At 39.3% G+C, this 20,918-nt stretch overlaps 1 protein-coding gene across 1 annotated transcript in view; it reads right to left on the bottom strand.

Annotated features, from left to right (window-relative positions):
- The window catches only part of RYR3 (ryanodine receptor 3), a 572,218-nt gene that overhangs the window by 154,426 nt on the left and 396,874 nt on the right, over nt 1-20,918 (bottom strand). Inside the window, exons 51-58 of the mRNA XM_074996957.1 lie at nt 20,585-20,725; nt 17,915-18,078; nt 15,650-15,728; nt 13,452-13,541; nt 10,422-10,568; nt 7,542-7,604; nt 3,442-3,517; nt 3,168-3,291 (exon numbers count right to left, since the gene is read on the bottom strand). Of these exons, the coding sequence (XP_074853058.1) occupies nt 3,168-3,291; nt 3,442-3,517; nt 7,542-7,604; nt 10,422-10,568; nt 13,452-13,541; nt 15,650-15,728; nt 17,915-18,078; nt 20,585-20,725 (884 nt within the window). The remainder of the gene's footprint in view (nt 1-3,167; nt 3,292-3,441; nt 3,518-7,541; nt 7,605-10,421; nt 10,569-13,451; nt 13,542-15,649; nt 15,729-17,914; nt 18,079-20,584; nt 20,726-20,918) is intronic.

The raw sequence follows: 20,918 nt of genomic DNA, 5'->3' as shown, positions 1-20,918 counted from the left end.
CTCATCCCAACCCTATAGATGACTGACTGCTCAGCCCCAGGCTAAGGGCCAGAGCCTACTGGTCCTGGAGATCCTGCTTCTGCTGAAGGGCCAGAACCTATTGACTACTGAGGCTCAGACCTGTCAGACTGGTCAAAAGACTAACATGTAAACCTAGATTCCCCTGACATTTGGCTGCAGTCCTGATGGCATCGTGATGTGCCATGGCCTCCTTATCCCAGAGGGAAGGGATAAAAGCCACAACCCTACACTCTACCATACCCTGTAAATGCTACATGTAAGGGAACTGGTCTTATGGACTAGAAGGCTAACAATAAAACAGGATCACAAGAAATTTTTTCGTCTCTTTGCTGTTTGGATTCTTGCCAGGGCTGCATCTAAGAAACAAAAAAGAAGAGATCCCTAAGGTTTACTTGGGTTAAGCCCTGAGACAACATCCAATTCTGACACATTATTACATCTTTGTCACTGTTTAGAATCATAGATTAAACTCACGTGCATATCTGTTGCCTTCTTTAGCCTTCCAATAACTTCTAATTCTTTTTCCCAATTAATAAGCTTTTAATTAGTTTACTACAGGATGGGCTACATGTATAGTCTTTGGCGTGAGATCACAGGTACATATCGATCTGAGGTAAATAACTGGTCTCATGCGACTGGGAGCAACCTGAACCTGAATATTTTGTAATTTATCACTAAGTCCAACTTACCTGGATGGCAAGGTAGACTGGAGTGCTTAGGTGGACTGTCTAGGACTTCATGGTAAGCCTGTTCTAGTGACCCAGGAGTTAAAATTTGTATCTGGTTGGTGAAATCTAATTACAGAATATAATCACCATTTATAGGTATCTACCCCTCTTTTGACAGTCAGCCCTGAGGTAGGCACCCATAATCATGAGCCCCTCCAGACAGCATGATACTAACAACTCCCCAACCTCTTCCCTTTTTCCTGTGTATCCTTTGAGCTACACTTCAGCATATTCATATCTGTTTTTATTTATTTATTTTTGTGAATTTCCTCAAACTTCCTTCAGGGATCACTTTACATTTTGGCAGTCATGGTTTTTTTAATATATGGCTCAATCTTTGCAGTTCTCGCTGTTCATATGGATGAAAATGACTAGGATCTTCCCTGGCAGAAGTGGATCCAGACACCATATCATGTTCTCTTGCCCTAGTCAAACAGGCCCTTCTAGGACAAAGTGATTCCTTACTTCTAAGAGAATCAGGGCCACAAACTGGATAGAATGAAGGCACTGACTACATAAACTCATCCTACATATATCCCAAGTTCTTTGTCTGTGGGTCTTACCCATGAAAACTCATTATCTAATCAATCTGTTAGTCTTTAAGGTGCGACAGGACTGATTAATTTTCAACAAGTATGCACAAATCATGCTGGTGGTACTGCTTCTTCAGAGATGTTTACAATTCCAGGATAAAGACCCCTTACTGTTTTCAGTTCCGTAAGAGCTGTAAAAACTTTTCCGTATAATTAATATCAAACTCACATAGCTATGATATAGGTGTGGTTGTGCATAAAATGGGTTTACATCTTGAATGATCACTGCAAGTCTTCTTCCTTTTGCAAGACTCAGTATAGGAGGGTTAAGGCTTCTTAAATCTGGCAAAATTGAATCTTGCATCTTCTGTCATGGTTAGCGTTGTGCCATATTTCTTTCTACAGCAAGTCTATAAACCTTATATAAGTATATCTTCTTGTGCACATTGGGCACAACCCCATCTCATCAACTGTCTTATTCTCAGCTTGTCCAAGCTGTTTTCAATAACCATTTTTCTGTTCTATATAATAGACCCACCATAACTATTGCATTGAACATTCAACTTACTTTTCTCCCAAGCATCTTGTCACCAAAACAGAGATCAAATGAAGACACTGAAATCAGACATGTAACTTCTTTGGATATAGAACCCTCTGCTATCAACTTACCAGTCTTAAGAGACCTTACTTCTCCACTATTCAGAAGTAGACCTTCCCACTCCCAGGTGCTTGGAAAGTCATGACTACTGACAAATGGCATCTAAGTACCATGGAACTGGGTTATATGCACTAATTATTTTCAATACCTTTCCTCTTTCACTTCCCTCTTCAGCAACCCGCTCATGTGTTCCCACTTCTCCATTTAGGTGTGGTATCACTCCATGCTATAGTTTGTTAATCTTATGTCCTTGGATTTTTATGTTTTCCCTTTAAAAGATCAACCACCACACCACGTGGCTCTCTTCTGTCTTAGTGAAAACCACATAAAACAATGGGTATGAGGGTCACTGCTCAGAACAAGCCCCCTTCCCAGTCAGACAACGCTTATATCCAGGAGACTTGGACTTAATTAAACTGCCCATTGCCAGGTGAAACAATCACAGAGAAAATAAGAAATATACAAAAACACAGGTAAATTAACACTATAAAAACTATTTGCAAGAAGAAAAAAACGTTTCTTCAGAGGAAATAAGGGGAACCACAAGGAATGGCCCAATGGTGTAGTGAGAAGGAACTGAGGGAATGCTGGGATGGCTTGACCTCTCATCCCTTGGCCTGGATGTGTAAAGGAAAGTTAAAATTATTTAACATATGAGGGTCTTCCCTTTTTGCACAGCAACTGATTTTTAAATGGTCTGGCCTCATGCAGAATTACAATAAGAAATTATTTATTTGACCACAGACTATGTACCTCCCCAGTGTTCATTCTGCCCTCTGATGAAATAATGCACGTTTATCGTATCATTTGTAAGTTCTGCTTTGCGTGAAAAAGTTATGCAGAGATACACAAAGAAGAGTCTATTTCTCTTACAGATTAAACATAGCCTTTTAGACCAATAATTATAAAAATTCAACTAAAAGAATTATTTTATGCATGCACACTTCTATGAAATTTAACCACAAAGCATATTTTCCCATCATCATGACAACTGCTATGTGCTAGTTTATGAAGTTTTGAGCAGTCTGCATGCTTACCTTTGTATGATATTCCCAAATTGAAATAAAAATAAATAAAAAAAGGACTGAAAATTATCTTACTCTATTTACAAATAAAATACAAAAATGTAATTGTTTGCATGATTAACACAAAGAGTAGTGAAAGAAAGGAATTAACAAAAATGAAGGTATTATAAGGAAATATTTTAAATAAATACATGCAACTTACCTAGATACAATAATACCATTCATTTGAAGAAATTTAAACAGCTCTTGTGCCTTCTCCCGATCCCGAGATTTTTCCTTGGCTGTCAAGGTGTCATATGGCACCAGCAAAGGATGGCTACCTCCTCCTTTGGAAAATAGACAGAACTGTATTTTTTTCCTATGATAATGATATTTTTCAAATATAAAAGGGAACTACATAATTTACACTGTCTTCTGTTCTTTCAGACTCTTCCATCACCCTCTTTCATTTGCGGTTCACCAGATTTTACTCTTACCTTTGCTCTCCAGTTCCATTTTCTTCTTTTTGGCCCAAATGTTATGGTAGTTTTCTGCCACTACCTCAACCATTCCCTGCATGGCCACAAAGAAAAGATAATCCAAAATTAAACGGTGATAGAATAAAAATTTAGCAAACACTATTCCACATAAATATACTTTAAAAACGGAATTGAAATACAGAAACACTCTAGACAAGATATCATTCATTTTCTCTCATTAATTAATTTGATGTACATACAAAGTATTAGCCTAAGAAAAGACTGTATTTCGCTCAGAGTCCGAGAAATAACAACAATTGAAGGGCAATTTCAGATCATGGGACATTTCCAGCATGAAAAAAATGCGTGCTTAAAATCATTATGTTTACCAATTGTAATCTTCATTTTACTCGTTAATTATATGTATGTGTACATATAACACCTAGAAACCTTGGTCATGGACCAGCACCGTTTTGTTCTCGGCGATGCATAAATGCAGAAGAAATATGACCTCTGTGCCAAAAAAGTTTAACTAGAAGATAAAGGGCAACAGGTACAAAAGCACACAGAGGGGTACCAGGGAAGCATGACTGACAATAGCTTCAGAATATCAACAGCCTAAATGTTGTCCAGTTATTGTAAGATTCATGGTAAATTAGAGTTTCAATGGGAAAACTGAAGGAGGATAATTAAAAAGTTCTGTGGAAGTTTATAGAGAGCTCATCCTAAGTACACAGAATAGCACAGGAGAAAATAAATTATTTGAAAATTTAACAAATGGATGATGGATGTTGGCCTCACTGGCCAGTCAGTGGCGGGAGTTAACATTTTGATAGTGAATGAGAACTGATGGGTAAGATGAAGACTGATTATGAAAACAAAAAGCTGATGTTTGATGCAAAAGAGAAGGGGAGTCAGCAGAGGATGAAGAGAGAGGGATGGTGTGATCAAAGCAACGATCTTTGCAGCAGCATTCTGAGAGGGCAGGGTGGTATGACTGTATTTTATCAAGACCACAGAAATGGATGGTCCAGTAATCAAGACATAAGATGATGAGAACCTGGACAACAATTATAGTTGCATGAATGGATAGGAAAGATCATACCTTAGATCTGTCATGAAGAAAGACTCAAAAAGATGCACTGCTGACAAACCCTGTTTGTGGGAACATCTGGAGAGATCAAATTTAAAGAACACATCCAGGGCACAGGCCCAAGTGATAGGGAGGATGGTGGTACTCTGTATACTGACTGAGAGAGAAAGATTTGGAGAAGGTTTTGGAGGAAAAAGATTAAGATATCTGTTTTAGCCATGTTCAGCTTGAGCTGATGGCTTAACATCCACAAGGAGATGTCAGACAGGGAGAGAGAGAGCACTCATCTGATAATTTAGCTTGGCAGAAGGGGACACATCTAGAGCAAAAATGTAGATCTGTAAGTATTCAGCACAGAGATAGTAGGTGAATTTGTATTTGTGAATATGATTATTCAGAGACAAGATGTACAGAGAAAAAAGAAAGAGACAAAGGACAGAGGCCAATAATAGCTCCCCAAAATTGGAGAAGGACCGAAGATTGCCCGAAGAACAAGCTGAAGGAGAGAAAGAGAGCTAGGAGGAGAACCAGAAGAGAAGAGTCACAGAAGCTGTGATTTGGGGAGTTTGTCTCCATCACTTATGAATTTTGTTTGGTAATTTTATTTTCATTATGGGGAGTTAATTGCCTTGTCTGGTGTCTTATCTCTGTGATGGGACTGAAATACAGGGCTGATGATATAAGAATATTAAATGGGATAAACTTCTATGCAAATACAAATAACCTAGAAAATAGGCTGGCTCCCAGTCAGGAGAAATCATTTGTCATTGGAGAGATGCCTAGAGATCGAGTGTGGATCCATAACTACCTGAGGAATCTATTTCCAGGAACCACCTGACAAAGTTTTAAAGAAGATTTTACAAGGCCATTTCACCAACTCAGCTGGAGGGAAGCTGCTACTGGAGCCTGACAAGGCTTGGAGTAACTCTATTTTCCTGAAGTCATATGGTTCCTCATGAATTCCGAAATGAAGTGTGACCCCTGGATGAGGTGTTTGTTGTTTTCTAAATGTTCTATGCATCTCTTGTACTACGTAAAGAGAATCCTATGTGTGTTGTATGTAACATCCATTGTGTGTCTTGAGAGAGTTAACTTGTAATTCCATAGCACCCACATAGTTGGAGTTTTAGGAGAGTGGGAGCTGGGATTGAGAATCTGGGATTCCATTATATAGGAAGAGTAGAGTTAGTTAGCTAGGAAGATGACAGAGCTGAGGGAAGAAAGAACACATTTGTCATGGGGGACTTCAATCTGGCTCTGAGATTTCTGCCAGAAATGCTCTATAATGCCAACAGACGCTGGTTAGAAGTGGCTGAGATTGATTCTGGGATCTCTGAAGCTAAATGAAGGAACTCTACTGCACGAGCTAAAAGCCACATGGCTCTTAGCTAAGACTGTAACAGATTTGTCAATCTCCAGCTGTTTTTAGGTGCCACTAGAGGGGTACACCAACCAAGCAAGGGTTATAGCTCCACAACATAAGAACAAAAAGCAGATATTGGGTGTGACTCAGGAATAGTGTGACAGAGCAGAGACGGCAGTGGGACAGCGGGCCCAAAACATCAAGGGTGAAGGAGAGCAAAGCACAGAGAGAATCAACAACCACATCTATGGAAGAAAGGGAAAAGAAAACAGGGAGAAGAGAGCTGAGAGGAGATGAGAAGTCATCAGTAATGATGGATTGGATTCATGGGGCAATGAGGGGGCTGGGTGATGCTGAAAGAGATCAGATGATGGTCAGAGAGGAGGAGTTCACCAACAGAGATCAGTACTAGGTGAATATTAAGTTAAGTGTTTGCTGGGTGAGTGCAAGAGTTGAACTAGAACTGTAATTCAAAGAGGTGAGGGAGAGGGAACATGAAGCTAAGAGATTCAATGGGTTATCAACATGGAAGACAAAGTCATTAACGATGAGTATTGGAAACTGTGAGAAAAGACAGACTCAAAGGCTGTGGCCACACTTGGCCAAAACTTCGAAATGGCCATTTAGAAGATTACTAATGAGGCGCTGAATTGAATATTCAGCACCTCATTAGAATTAGGATGCTTCCAGCCACAGCACTTGGTAAGCGCCACTTTTGAAAGCACGCGGCTCAGCACGGCGACATGGGGGTCCTTTTCGAAAGGACCCCACCCATTTCAAAATCCCCTTATTCCCCTCTGCTGAGAGGAATAAGGGGATTTCAAAAGGAGCAGGGTCCTTTAGAAAAGGACCCCTTTGTAGCCTCGCTGAGCTGCGCACTTTCGAAAGCAACGCTTTCAAAGTGCTGCAGCCGGAAGCATCCTAATGCTAATGAGGCACTGAATATTCAATTCAGCACCTCATTAGTAATCTTTGAAATGGCCATTTCGAAGTTTTGGCAAAGTGTGGCCACAGCCAAAGAGTCAAAATCCAAATAAGGAAGATGTGTGAGGGAGAAGGGGCTGGGACGACAGCACACATCAACAACATGGAGGGGGAAAATAGAAAAGCCAGAGACAATACTGCTTAAAGAGGAGAAATAGTGGAAAAGATAAGGGAAAGAGGATTAGAAGCAGCTGGACTGGGAGAGACAAAAGGCAACATCCCAACATGATCTGATCCAAGATGGGGAGTGTGAGAAAAGACAAAGGCTTGATAAATAAAATATTTGTTTTCATGATGATTTAGAACTATATTATTTGTTCAGTTTTCTTTAAATGACCCTTCAATGATCTGGGCTTATGTATTTAAAAAAATAACAAGCCATATAGGAAAGCAAAGACATTTATAGCCTGATACTAGCAAGCATGTGAAACATGATCATTAGGACAAATCATGTTAACTAACTCAGCAAAACTGAGAACAAATGCAGTGTCTACCTATCTGCATGGGGGTGGGGTGGAAGAAGTGCACTCACAGTACACACACACACCGATAAACATTTGCAATCACACACATGCAGGTTTTTTGTAGGCACATCAATTACACATTCCTTTAAAAGATGTGACCCTACATATTGAAAACTTATTTAAATTCTTTTTTCTGTAGAATACATATACACACCTGAAGCTCCCTAGAGAGTACAACATTGGAAAGATCAAGTGGTGCTGGGCTATATCCATTTCCCTGGAAATATAATGGAAACTTGAGTTATTGATGTTTTTAAACTATTTACTTAATTTCTATTGTCAATTAATTAGAATGAAACTATTTAGATTTGTGAAGCTATTTGAGTAGGAAATCTGTTTGCCTTTGTATATTGTATAGAAATAAACATGCCATGGATGTTTAACCAACACCAGAGGCTGTAATACATTTATATTTATTTTTACATGCTCATTTTGTTCATCAGGCCCCAATGAAGCAAACCTATTAAGAACATAGTGATGGGATTAAAGCTGCTGAGCAGTCACACTGAAATTGAAGGCTATAATATGGATTTATGTAAAATGAAAACAGACTTTTTCAGAGAGAAATTATTCTTGGGACAGTTCTAATAGGACGTAAAAACATACGCACATAACTTAATAAGGCCTTCAGAAGGTGATTGGCTGCAAAAAACAGACAGACAATCTGCCTGTCTCCTTGAACCTGGTCTTGTCCCATTGTCCAGTAAATAAAATTTTTCCACTGGATTCAAAGATACAGCTTCAGGCTCCTTATGAATCTGCCTCTGTAAGCTGCTGAGCATGCTCAATTGCATGTTTGAAACTACCTGTCTAACACATACACACTATAATGAACGAGCATCTCCCTTGGACAGAGGCCAAAAAAAGGTATTCAAAATTTCTCACTAATCCAGGTCTTCAGCCAACACTGAGCTAGAAATTCATACCAGAAGTTAAATAAGCTTTTGGAGATTAATTTTTAAGGTCCTTGATCTGAGAAATGTACACCAAATTTGATGGCAGCCAGCATAGTCTATTGTATATAGTTTTATAAAGAGGTATATAAGGAAATAGAATAAAACAAAAATTAAAGAAAAAGTTAGAAGCAACTTTTGGCAATCTAGGAATAGGTGGGTACATAAGCACACCAACAGCTAAAGGCCCCTGCCCCCAGGCTAAGGGGAGCAGCTACAGGACCCAGATACCTAGTTGTTCCCTGAAATTACTTATGTGAAACAAGGAAGGCAGTGAAGGTCACAAGGGCAAAAGCAGGAAAGCCCAAGGCAGATACCGAGCAGAGAACCCCAAAAAACACACAATCCTCCTGGAAAGCATCCCGGGAAGCAGTAGGCATGGCCTACAGAAACGCTGTCTGGGTATGTGAGTAAAGGGAGGAGCACAAATAGACCCCCCATTTGCACATTTCCACCCAGCATATTTCTCCTAGTATGATGGACAGTCACCTTGACCATCCCAGGAAGAGGTTGATGAGGGGGGTCTCATGACTTCACGGGGCCATGGATGAGGTGTGTTAATATCAGGAGGCATGGGGAAACATGAAGCCAGATCCTGGGAAGAAAGGTCTGGAGGAGCCAGAGAAGGGGCTACAACTTGGCACACTCATAATTGTGTCCCAGGATGACATTCACAATGCAAAAGAGGCAAGAGTCAGGGTGCGGGGGTATTCCATGAAGAGCCTGACAACTGATATCCATGATGGGCTGTGGGACCAGACTGGAATACAGATTGGCTGGCCAGGGCACTTCATCCTCCACAGATGGAAAAGGTGAAATGCAAATGCTTAAGCAAGATGACACAAACATCTGCAAAGCAAAGGGATTAAACCAAATATTCATGTATTTAATATGGTTATGGCCCATTTAAAGTTCCTTACCACAAAGTACTATTGACCCTTTTGCGTAAACAAGAAAAACCCTCTCAGAGAGATTTCAGTGATTAGGTTTCATTAATATGAAACCAAAATGATATCAGATACCTCACATACTGCGTCTGGGCTGAATATATAAATCAAAAAGGCTGGATTCCCAAGTGTCTGCAAACTAGATTCCTGAGGAAGTGAAAGGAGACTGTTTTTGAGAGCTTTCTTTCTTCAGAGACTACTTTCTATTTATAGATTCACCTTTTATTTAGCAGTGGAGCCCACCTGCCTTGCCTTTGGGAATCAACTTCCAAAGGGACTCAGGTGTTATCTTTCAAGTCTTCTCAGCCATGCAAGGAACTCCCCTGGGTCCTACCATAACCTAGAGCTTTGTTGACGCTGTGATTAAACAGACGCCACCTCAGTTTATTAGGGAAGCTGGGACAGAATGCTAAAGAGCCATGAGGACCCTTCTTTGGGGTCTTAAAAAGGTTTGCACTGCCTCTCACACTTACATTGTTCATTTTGGTTAGCTCTCTCAACACGTTATTTATAATTATTACTTGCAATTAAGGCATCTATAACTATGGTATGTAACTGCAGACAATATCTCCTAATCCCACTTCTTTGTCATCTTCTACAAAAATCCACATATGGAAGTTCTGTTTCCTGTAATAACAGTTTCATCCCTGCTTTCCCAAACTTTTAAAAATAACTATTTCCAAGAACACCCCACCTGGATGTGGAAGAACATTTATCACGACACCGTTTCATTAGCTATTACTTGTTTTTATAGCATGGGGTCTCTGATCTCAGTTGGGGTCACTAGGAGCTGCTATAATACTACTACTGATGGTAAAACAAATACGCTAAGTGGCAAGTTTATTTTTAAATGATTTAATTTTAGAGTCAATTCTCTGTGAACAAGTGAATTGACTGATTTCTATCAGAGCGGTAGCCATGTCAGTCTGTATCTTCAAAAACAACATGAAGTCCTGTGGCACCTTACAGACTAACAGATATTTTGGAGCATAAGCTTTCAGGGGCAAAGACCCGCTTCATCAGGTCTTTGCCCCTGAAAGCTTATGCTCCAGAATATCTGTTAGTCTATAATGTGCCACAGGACTTCGTGTTGTTTTTGTTTGATTTCTGTGATTTTAAGTAGTTTTGCCTTACTTGGCTAGACTGCGATATGCTGCGGAGCTTTTCATTTTCACGCTGCTGTACCATTGCTTCTCCTTCCTTGGTCCTTTCTAGGCTCCATCCCATGGCTAACATGGTTTTAAGAGATTCTCTGGCAGGCCAGCGATAAATTTCCTTTTCCTTAAAGAAAAACACACAAGTGAGTAATTATATAGTGTTTCACAAGCAACTGCTCTCAATTTCACGTAGGCAGGGCTTATTAAAATCAATATATGTTGCATAAATATAACTGAGGATAGGACTTGGCTCTTTGTTTCAAGTAGTATTTCTTTTCCTTGGGACACTTATTACTAGCACACGGAACAATGCATTAGGAAATAAATACAGCATAGAAGTGAACTTTTAGGCATCAGACTTTATCATGTATATTTTGCAGATGCTTACAAACTATTTACTGGTCTTTCTGACCAATCAGCAAAATATTAAACACTGTACTTCTGCCCCAAGGGAGCCACCAGCCCAGGGTGTTATTACAGCAATAAATCTCTACGTGGTTCACATTTGGGTTTGTCAGCACACAAGTCCCTTGTTCCGTCAACTTTTGATTCATAGATGATATCAATGTAAAACACAATAATCTAATTTCCCCAAAGTCAGCATGAAAACATGACTAAATTTTATAAACAGGGAATACATCTTATTGTTTTTAGGTACCTGAAGACTCTTTTGTACCTGAAATGCTACAGCATAAACAAAATTTGAATGTTTCGTTATTCCAAGAATTCTCAAATTATTGCTAGTATTCCAACTCTTAGAAGTATCTACCTTATATCAACACAGGGGGCCCCTTATATGCATTGGGGTTGCATTCTTGAAAAGGGAAATGGATAGTGAAATAACATATACCAGGGAATTATTTCCCCATAAGTAATGGAATAAGGGAAGTATGTATTCACAACTTCACCACACTCACTTATGACAATGCACTTTTTGCCTAACAGTGTACCTTTTTACAATGACAGGTTACACGCTGCACATTTTACTCATAAAACATTGAATCAAATAATGTAGAACCCTACTAACACTGTTCAAACATGTAGAACATTTTAAAACAGCAAATAATATAGTATAAAACAATGTCAATTACGTGTAACTGTGTGGTGACAGCTGGATTTTCTTGGGCTGGCTTTTCCATGTTTACCTTTTCGGTTTCAAGAGTCATTAAAAAGGATTTTATCAATGTCAGCTTCCTGCCTGAATGTTTGAATGATAGATTTCCTTGTAGCAAGCCACTGCATCACTGTCAGCCTTAGAGACTTTAGCAGATTGTGTACTCAAAGGATCACTGCTCTATATAATTTCTGTGATGTCATTCAGCAATCCAAAGAAACAGGAGAGATTCTTTGTCGTCAGACTTCTGGCTCCCTGCCCTATGTCATCATCATTGTCATCCTTGATTTCTTTGGATATCCATTGTTGGACTACTTCAATCAGTTCCTCATTTATCCATTGCTCAGCGTGACATTCCAGTGACTCCTATAGATAGCCCTCTGCCCCCTTGAAGCCATCATCATACACCAGTTTGACCATTTTTTGCTCTAGCACAGGTATTGGATCAAATCCCATGAAGCTGCGGAAAGCATCTGGCGATGCACCGTCCCAAACACCATTCATACATTGCTAAGTGACCTCTTCCTATGACATGTCAATGTTTTTCATGCCACTCAAGATGTTGAGGGACTTTCAAAACATCTTTACACTAGGTTTTCCTTCACTGGACATTTCCTTATCATGGAGAACACCTTCCGTGGATAACAAGCCTTGAACGTGGCCAGCAGATGCAAGTGCAGTACAGTACTGTACAGTAGGGGAAGGTGTTCCATTTCATGAGTCTCTGTCCATGCAAAAGATGAATCTGCAGAGTAGGATCAAACTAAAATGGAACAGGTTCCCCTATTGATGACCAAAGGATTTTCAAAACAATGGGTAAAGTAGAGACGTTTAACAGAGACCCCTGTAACTACATGACATGGCATGTTTACAAAGTAAACACATTGGCTGTGTCTGCACTACAGAGTTTTGTCGTAATTCAGGAAATGTCTACACACATAAAGCATTCTGTTGACAGAGTCTCTACAGAACTTTGCATTTGCTTTGACAATGTTACCTCTCAAATATTTGAGGGATAACACTATGTCGACAGCAGTTCTGTTGAGATTTCTATGTTAACAGTAACTTCTGTCAACAGATGCTTCTAGTGCGGACGTAGCCATTATGTAAGAAGTGATTAAAAATCCTCTTATGAAACGAGAAAAATAATTGACCTCAGAATAATATTAAACTAGTTTAACAATAATGCTATAGAGTTCTAGGGTACATTTTGTCCAAAGATCTCAAAATGCTTTACAAACCTCAGCAAATTAGGTCTTCAGCACACATAGGAATGTAGCAGTCTCTGTTTCTCATATGGGAAAAGTGAAGTAAAGAGGGGGTAATGGCAAGTGATTTGTTCAAAGTCACATAGGCAATCACCTGGAAGAGCACGTAATAGAAACCAAAAATCCTGTCTCAGTCTGTAGCCCTATCCGCTAGCAGACTCCCATTCTTTGTCAAGAAACAATTCACCATGTTAGATGTGTTTTATCACAAGAGTTTTCCCCATATATTCTCCATACCTTCAGCAACCTTGAGAGCTGCCAGGGATGAGGAGATCTCTTATCCAAGATCTTTGCTCAGACTTTTATCTCTGTGATAGGAATTATTAGCAAGGGAGAAGTAGCGTTTGCTCTTCCACAAAGGTCTGAGAACATTACATCAACAACGCTCCCAGCATAAGGAGCTCCACATGGTGAGAGAGAGACTGGGAATCACACCCAGACTTCTTGCATAGATTACAGAGCAAATGGTCTAATCTACAATTCTTGTCATTAACGGAAATAAAAGATTGTTTGGCTCTCCTACCTCTCCTCTCTATTTCCTTTACTTATTAAAAAGACTTAATTAAGAGTGTGCCAGAACCATGCTGTTTTAGGCTAGAAGGCAGTTTAAGCTTCCCTCCATTACCTTTTCAGTTAATGTTTTGAAAGGCCTTATTAATGGATGTGTCTTCACATTTTCATCCAGTGAAACACCATATTTCCATCCATTATTACTCTGAAAATATAAAATATACTTTATTTAAATGTTCTTGTCCTGACAAGAATAACATAAGTAAACAATTGCGAATGAAGTAGTAATTTTTAATTTTAATATGTGACATGATATTTCAAATCCACACAAACAACAATTTTGCAATATACCTGTAAAATGATTTAACACAGGGATTCCCAAAACATGGTTCCATATATATTTTGAAGTCTTATTCTCTGAGACACAGAATCCAGATGTTTTTCTTGTGTCATGGATGGTTAATTTGGACCATGAAATGGTTTACATTCTTGGTTATTGTTCTTCCTTTATCCCTACAACTTTCATGATGTGTATTTATTTAAATTCCTCTTCCCTCTCTTACTCTGTGTGTGTGTGTATACAAAAAACCATGGAAAAATTTCAGGTAATTTTTTAAGATTTTCTACTGACTAAATATAAAATAGCATAGATTTTTATGTCCTCTTTTACAAAATGGGTCTGGATAAAAAACTATTATCAAAGTATGGGCAGAGTTATATGAATAGAAACTGAAGAAAGTATTCGCAGAGGTACCATGAAAGTTGGCGAGCCTAAAGTATAACACCATCCTACTTCCCTTAATTACAGAGCTTTATTTTTCAACTCTCCTTTGAGAGAAAGAAAAAAACACAGTCCTAAAATAAAAGGTCTAAACAACACGAGAATGTAAAAATCTCAGCCAACAAACTGACTGCATAAGTGTAAGCATCAGGCCACTTACTTCATTCTCCTCTACATGCAAACATCATTCACTCATATACCGTCAGCTTGAGTCCAGGCTTTTGTAAGCATTAGTCTACCAAAGACCAGAAGGCATGTGAATCAGGACCAAGGGAGGAGACCTAAATGTGACACTTACAAGATTTTTTTACTCTTTAAACAGTTTGTATTCCCCTATTTAAAAAAACTTTTAAACTATAGCAGGCATGGGCCCCCTCCAGTTATTTCTCCTAATCACCTGTTTTCCAAATAAGCAGAGCTGTATCATTTTATTATGTTTTTATACCTAATCTAATGCACCCCATCAGTAAAAGTCCCTATTAGTCAGAATTACACCCCCTCTCCTTTTTAATACAGAAGCATTTACCTCCTTGAGATTGGGAAGACTGGGAAAAGAGAGAATTAGGTCAGGGAAGGCATGATCTCCTCGATGCTGCAGGGAAATACAGGGAGAGGACAGGGCAGAGAGTGTGGAGGAAAAGTGTTTGCATTTTAGTTCAGGTTAGATAATTGTGTTTCTTTATCTGTTGTAGAAGCAAGTGAATTTCAAGAGAGGTGCAGAGGCTCTCAGTGAGTAGATTTTTTTGCATATACAGAGAGAGGAAGAAGGCCTAACTATCCTTTTTTTTTTTAAAACAAAAAGGAGATTGGGCTTTCCATGTCCACTCTTAGGCTATGTCTAGATTAGATATCTTCTGACAAAACTTCTATTGACAGATCACAGCCAGACTGCAAAGCAGATGGATCTTTCCATCTGCTTTATCAACACAGAATGGGCAGACTGCCTGGCCGCTCTCGTGACAAAATGGCCATCCAGAAGCATAGCAGACAAGGCTGCCTACTGCCCTGGAACTGGCATTCTGTGGACAGATCTCTGTCAACAGAGGTGTTCTCCCTCCTGGGGAGTGGGATAAGGCTGTTGACAAAAGTGCTGTGTTCTGTTGATTTACGGTCACAGAATGCCTTGGGAATGTGGATGCTCCACGGGTTTTGTCGACATAGATATAGCCTTAGATTTCAAAGCAATTGTAGCAGAACCTATTTGACTATTGAGCTTCCAGCCACCATAAAATAAATCATGGCATCAAAGTTAACTGCAACTGTGAGAGACTGGCACTTCTGTCTAAAGTACAATGCTTCACCCACACCCTACAAATTGTGGACACTGTTTGAAAAGTGCAATTCTCAGATTTATATAAGTATTTTCCACCAAAATCTGTAGACACTCCAGGAAAGTTTTGCTCTGTTATAATGCGTGTTTTATGAATGGCAAGTCTACCACTTAGATAAATTGAATAGTTTTCCAGTACTCAACCATCAATGTTCTTTAATTGCTCTTTTCTGACAACCGTCAGTTTTATAATAATCCCTACCTTGTCACAGGCCCATTTGTCATGTGAATGTTCAGCATACTTGCTGACAATATACTCCAATTTTTCAGGAAGGGTAAGGCTAGAAAAGAGAGAGAAAGCGTGGTCATTTAATTATATTTTACTCCAACCAGACATATGAGTAAATGGCACAATAGACACCAACAGTCAAAATGTTTCATCTCAAGAGTTTCACAAATAATCATGGTTTTTAATTACATTTCCGTTTACAAGGAATAATTTAAACCGAAACCAGCGTGATAGTGAAATTACTGTGTTTCTGCAAATGCGTGAACATTGGAGCATTTAAGAACTGTACTAAGAGGAAATTCATCTGCTAAGCCATGCTGTAAAGATTTTTCTTTCATTCCTTTTGGTTGTTAGTACAATACTACTAGGATGAACATTTTGATATGTTCCTTGAGGAGGAAAAATGTTCATCTTAATGAACTAATATCAACTTTCAGTTGCTGCATAAAACTTACTAGAAATTTGTACTTTTGAGAATGCCACAGTATTGCTAGGAACACCCTACTTCTGTCTGGTATATAATGATTTAAAAGAGCTTATTTACTATGACACGTCAGATTTATAATTACACAGGACAAATTCACACAGAAGAAAGATTTTGTCATGCGATGGCAATAGACTAATAAATATTGATCGCTGAGATTTTAGTAGCCTTGAGACATCTCATATTTGTAAGCATAGTTTACTCCTCTATATCATGAGAGAAACAAAAGAGTATTATCGAAGTACATAACCAGAATATTTCAATTTGGATTTCACACTCAAATGACTAGATTCCGAGAGAGGACTTTGATGTTGGCACCCTGCAGCACAGTGGAATTCAGAGCCCTGAGCAGGGCTGCTACCTAGAGTGAAGGAAGGGGCAGCTGCCTCATGGTCTGGCAATTTAAAAGGCCTAGAGCTAACGGAAGCAGTCAGAGCTCCAGCCCTTTAAACTGCTGCCAGAGCCTCAGGCAGCATGGGCTGGGCACCACTGAAAAGCTGGCTGAGGGAGTCTGGAACATAAGCTTTTGTCGGTAAAGCCATTTCGTCAGATGCACATTTGATAAAGTGATTTTTACTCGTGAAAGCTTACACCCAAATAAATCTGTTAGTGTTTAAGGGCTCCTTGTTGTTTTAGCTAATCACCACCCTGTTGCCCATTCACAGCTTCAGGCAAACAGAGGCTAAGGACTTCATTCCCGCCCATTCTCGGGTAGGACTCTCGAAGTCTCACTTGTTAAAACTACTCCTCTTTGTTAACCAACCAGTCTTGAGGTCCAAGATCAAGAAAGAAAGGAAAAGTGAGAGACTGACTCTAAGCATGCTGGTTAGCATTCTTAGTTGGGATGTGGGAAAGCTAGGTTCAAGTCGCTGCTCCAAAATATATTTAAGTATTTATATAAAGTGGAACTCCTTAAGATGAATGACCTGCTTGGAACAGACAAAACCTGGGACAGGGGTAGGACGCTGTCTTGTGCAACCTCCACTCAAGTCCTTATTCCAAAGCAGACAAAGTGGAATTCAAACCAGGCTCTTCCATATCCCAGGTGAGTGACCTTGCCACTAGGCCATACAGTCAAATGCTGTTTCACACACACACTCTAATTTAATGAATAATTAAATATTGATACAAAGTGGAACAGCTTCAACAGGATACAAAGATAGACACAGTCCAGAGTAGCATATAGATGCTGATTAGGTCACTCTCTTGGAATACCAGCCAGATTTCAGAATTAATCACCCCTAGCCAGTATTCCCTGTAAGCTGAGCATTTTGGTAGTCATCCAGGACTGAGGATATAAAGTGGTATACACTTTCTAAATATAAGTTGCAGAGGAGGCATATTTGGTGTCTTACAGGAGGGAGTAAGGTTCTCACATTACCTATGAAGGGCCAGATCTACACTAGACCTTAAAGTCAGTTGTAGACATGCAATTCCAGCTATTGCAATTGTGTAGGTGTAATTGACTTACCTCTTCCATTGATCTCCCTTACTTCCCATGAGATTGATGAGTACAGGGGTCGGTTGTTGACCCCTGATAGTTTGATTTTATGCATCCCCACTAACACATGAAATTGAACTTTGGAAAGTTGACCATGAGCAGGTCAAGATTCCAGGCAGCAAAGACATACTCTGGGGCACTGGTATCATTTAAGAAGTCAGCTGCCAGTCTATTCTCTTTAGCAAAAGGAAGAGAAAAGGAAATAAGTAGCACAAGAGACATTTGAAAAACCTCTACGGTTACCATGACTCACTTGACTGTGTTGATAGGTTTGGGATCAAAGTTTCCCTCCGGATCCACTGAAGCTTGCTTTTTCAAAGTCACTCTTATTCTGGTATCTATATAATCTGGAGGCAAAGCCCCAGCTATAGCACTTAGACAAGGCAAGGCCATTCGGAAGAGGTCTGGATCATACTTCTGCAGGAGAGATAAGAACTTATGGGAAAGTTCAATCGAAAAACATGCAAAATGTTAGTGAAAGCAAGACAGCCATACGGAGCAGAATTAGAAGATGCAGTCAAATAATGAAGAAGATTATAAAGTCAAGCGCATAGCAGCAACTCATGCCAGCAAAAAGGTGTACAGTCCAGTGCAGAAAGGGATGCATTTTTAAAGGCTCTATTCAAACTAAATTTTACACAATTCTTTTACATGCTTAAGCCTTAAATTGTCCATGGACCTGAAAGACCTACATCAAATATTTTCAGACTCTGCCAGGCTGTTCAGGTAAATCTTGACTATCCACAAAAAAATAGCTTCAACATTTATAGAATTTTCAAAACCTACTGGAAATGCTTAATAATTTGCCAGCTCTTCTGCACTCTCCCTAAACAGTGTTCTCCTTAAATCACATGGATCAAAAGTAGCTGACTTCTGCCATGACAAAAACATTCCATATATTTCCAAACTTTTATCAACTGGAGATGAATTAGCACATTCTCTCTTCTAACCCAAATTTTAGAGAGAGAGCTTACATTTTATATGAGGAACCTATTTTCTGCAACCTGATATGATGCACATTTAGTATCTTTTAGCTATCTTTTTAAGGCAGGGTGGCCTAGTACATACAGCATGGGCTTCGGACCAAGAAAATCTTGGTTTTGTTCCCCACTCTGCTTCTGGCCTGCTGGGTGACCCTGGACAAACCACTTTGCAAATCTGTGCCTCAGATTTATCAACTATAAAATGGAGATAATGATACTGACCTCCTTTGTAAAGTGCTTTGAGAGCTGCAGATGAAAAGCACTAGGAAATAGCTAAGTATTGTTAATGTATACTTTTGTTAAGACAGCATGGACGTGGTCCCTACTTATAGTTTGATCACCTTCCTGCCATTAGCGCATAGGCACCAAATGAGGATGGAATAAGGAAGGTAAAGCTTACATTTAGGAAAATTTAGGAACTTACAGATAAAACTTCTGCAGTGGAAGGCCTTTCATTTTCTCAGTAATGAAAAAGAGTGATGCTACATAATGCTACAAACTTGAATGGTTACTGATGTTGACATGTGGCTTTTAAAAAAAAAAGTTGAAGAAAAGGACTATTCTGAGGTTCATGGAGAATTCTGGCTGTCAATATTACATGGTTGCATTGTAGATGGCACCTTGGTAAACCCAGGAGTTGAGGTGCTAAAAAGATTTTTCCGATGCTTGCTCTGCCTGAAAGACATGTCTAATTCTATGTGGTATACTGGAAAATAGATAGGAATGAGGTCACAACAGATTACATCATCAAAGCAGTTAGAGACCATCAACATTTAAAATCTGCAGATGCCTGTTAAGAGAGAAGAATGAAGCAATACATCCTACCCTGGCAATTTTAGAGCGATTTCTCACATTTGCACTGCTACTAATGACAGTACTAGTGAAGGAACTACCATAGATTGGGCACTAATGTTTGCTGTCTAGAATGGGACTTTTTTGGCAGCTGAGTCAATGAGGATCCAACCAAACTGTAGAAAACCCTTTTTTTTGTGGGTCTGGAAAGATAGCGGTAACAATATAAGTTTACCATGGGTTTAGTTGTTTATGTCAATGTTTGAGGCAGATTCTATTGCCTCCAATTAAATCATATACACCGGGGTCAGCAACCTTCCAGCATGCATGCCAAGGGAGGCATGTGAGCTGATTTTCACCAGCATGCAAGGTAGGAGCTCAGCCCCACCCTTTCTCCCCCATGCAGCTGGGAGCTTGCTCACAGCCATGCCACCTGTGGATTAACAAAAGACCAACTAATGCTGCCAACCACCACCTAAATGGTAAAGCTCTGCTTCTTAATGTATTTATTAATGAAGTTGTTGTAGGTAAGATTATCAGTGGTTTGAATAAGTATGACCAGCACTTGGATGGTACGTAGAGGTCAAAAGGTCAAATTTCAGCACTTTGCCTCAGAAAGGTTGTTGACCCCTGATATACACATTAGGATGAAGAAATCAGGACGTGGAAACTTGGGAGCCCTCATATGTGTAATGAAATCTGTGCTTCCTTCACAATAATAGGCCTTTCTATACCATATAAATGATAATATCATATAATCATCTTCCAGAGGCAGCTTTATGGTAAAATCTAAATAAAATATTTGTAAAAATTAATTAGTAATAATAATAACAACAACAATAGTTGGAGGAAGTAGTCAGTTTGTGATGGTGAGAAATTTTGCCACCTACAGGGTTATTGCTGTACTAAGCTAAAATATCCATAAGGTTTATGTTTGTCTGAATAGAGCCATTGGTAATTAAGCATTCATTTTAGAAGGGGTGTGTGGTCAAGCATTCAACTGCATATTAATCTGGTTAGAAGCACTCATTGTCAACACTGTACTAAGTGATAGCAGAGTTAAAACAAGCACTTTTTGTACACTGCATCCCCATCATAATTATGCTATCATGTCTATTACAATGTTTAATGTGATTGATCATCATTACCTTATGAGACAGGGAATCAAAAATTCCCCAGAAAAGTTTCTCAGTCAAATGTAACTCTTCTTCAGCTGCAATTCCATAACTTCCCATTCCAGAAGGCAGGCAGTAATATTTCCAGCACTGCTCATAATGATTTGTTAGAAGCTATGTAGATTAAAAAAAAGTACAGTTACGCAAAACCTGTCCATGCTTCTTATGGATACTAAATAAATTGGTTATGAGGAGTTGAACCATTGTCATCCATGATAAAGAACAAGACCTACGTAGGTGTGTAGTACATCATCTGTTTGAAAAGGAGCAGCAGTGAAGGGAGACTCCTTTTACACAGACAAAAGCT

This window comes from Carettochelys insculpta, chromosome 6, assembly GCF_033958435.1.
Source record: "Carettochelys insculpta isolate YL-2023 chromosome 6, ASM3395843v1, whole genome shotgun sequence".
In the NCBI taxonomy this organism is placed as follows: Eukaryota; Metazoa; Chordata; order Testudines; family Carettochelyidae; genus Carettochelys; species Carettochelys insculpta.
This window is presented reverse-complemented; position numbering and strand designations above follow the sequence as displayed.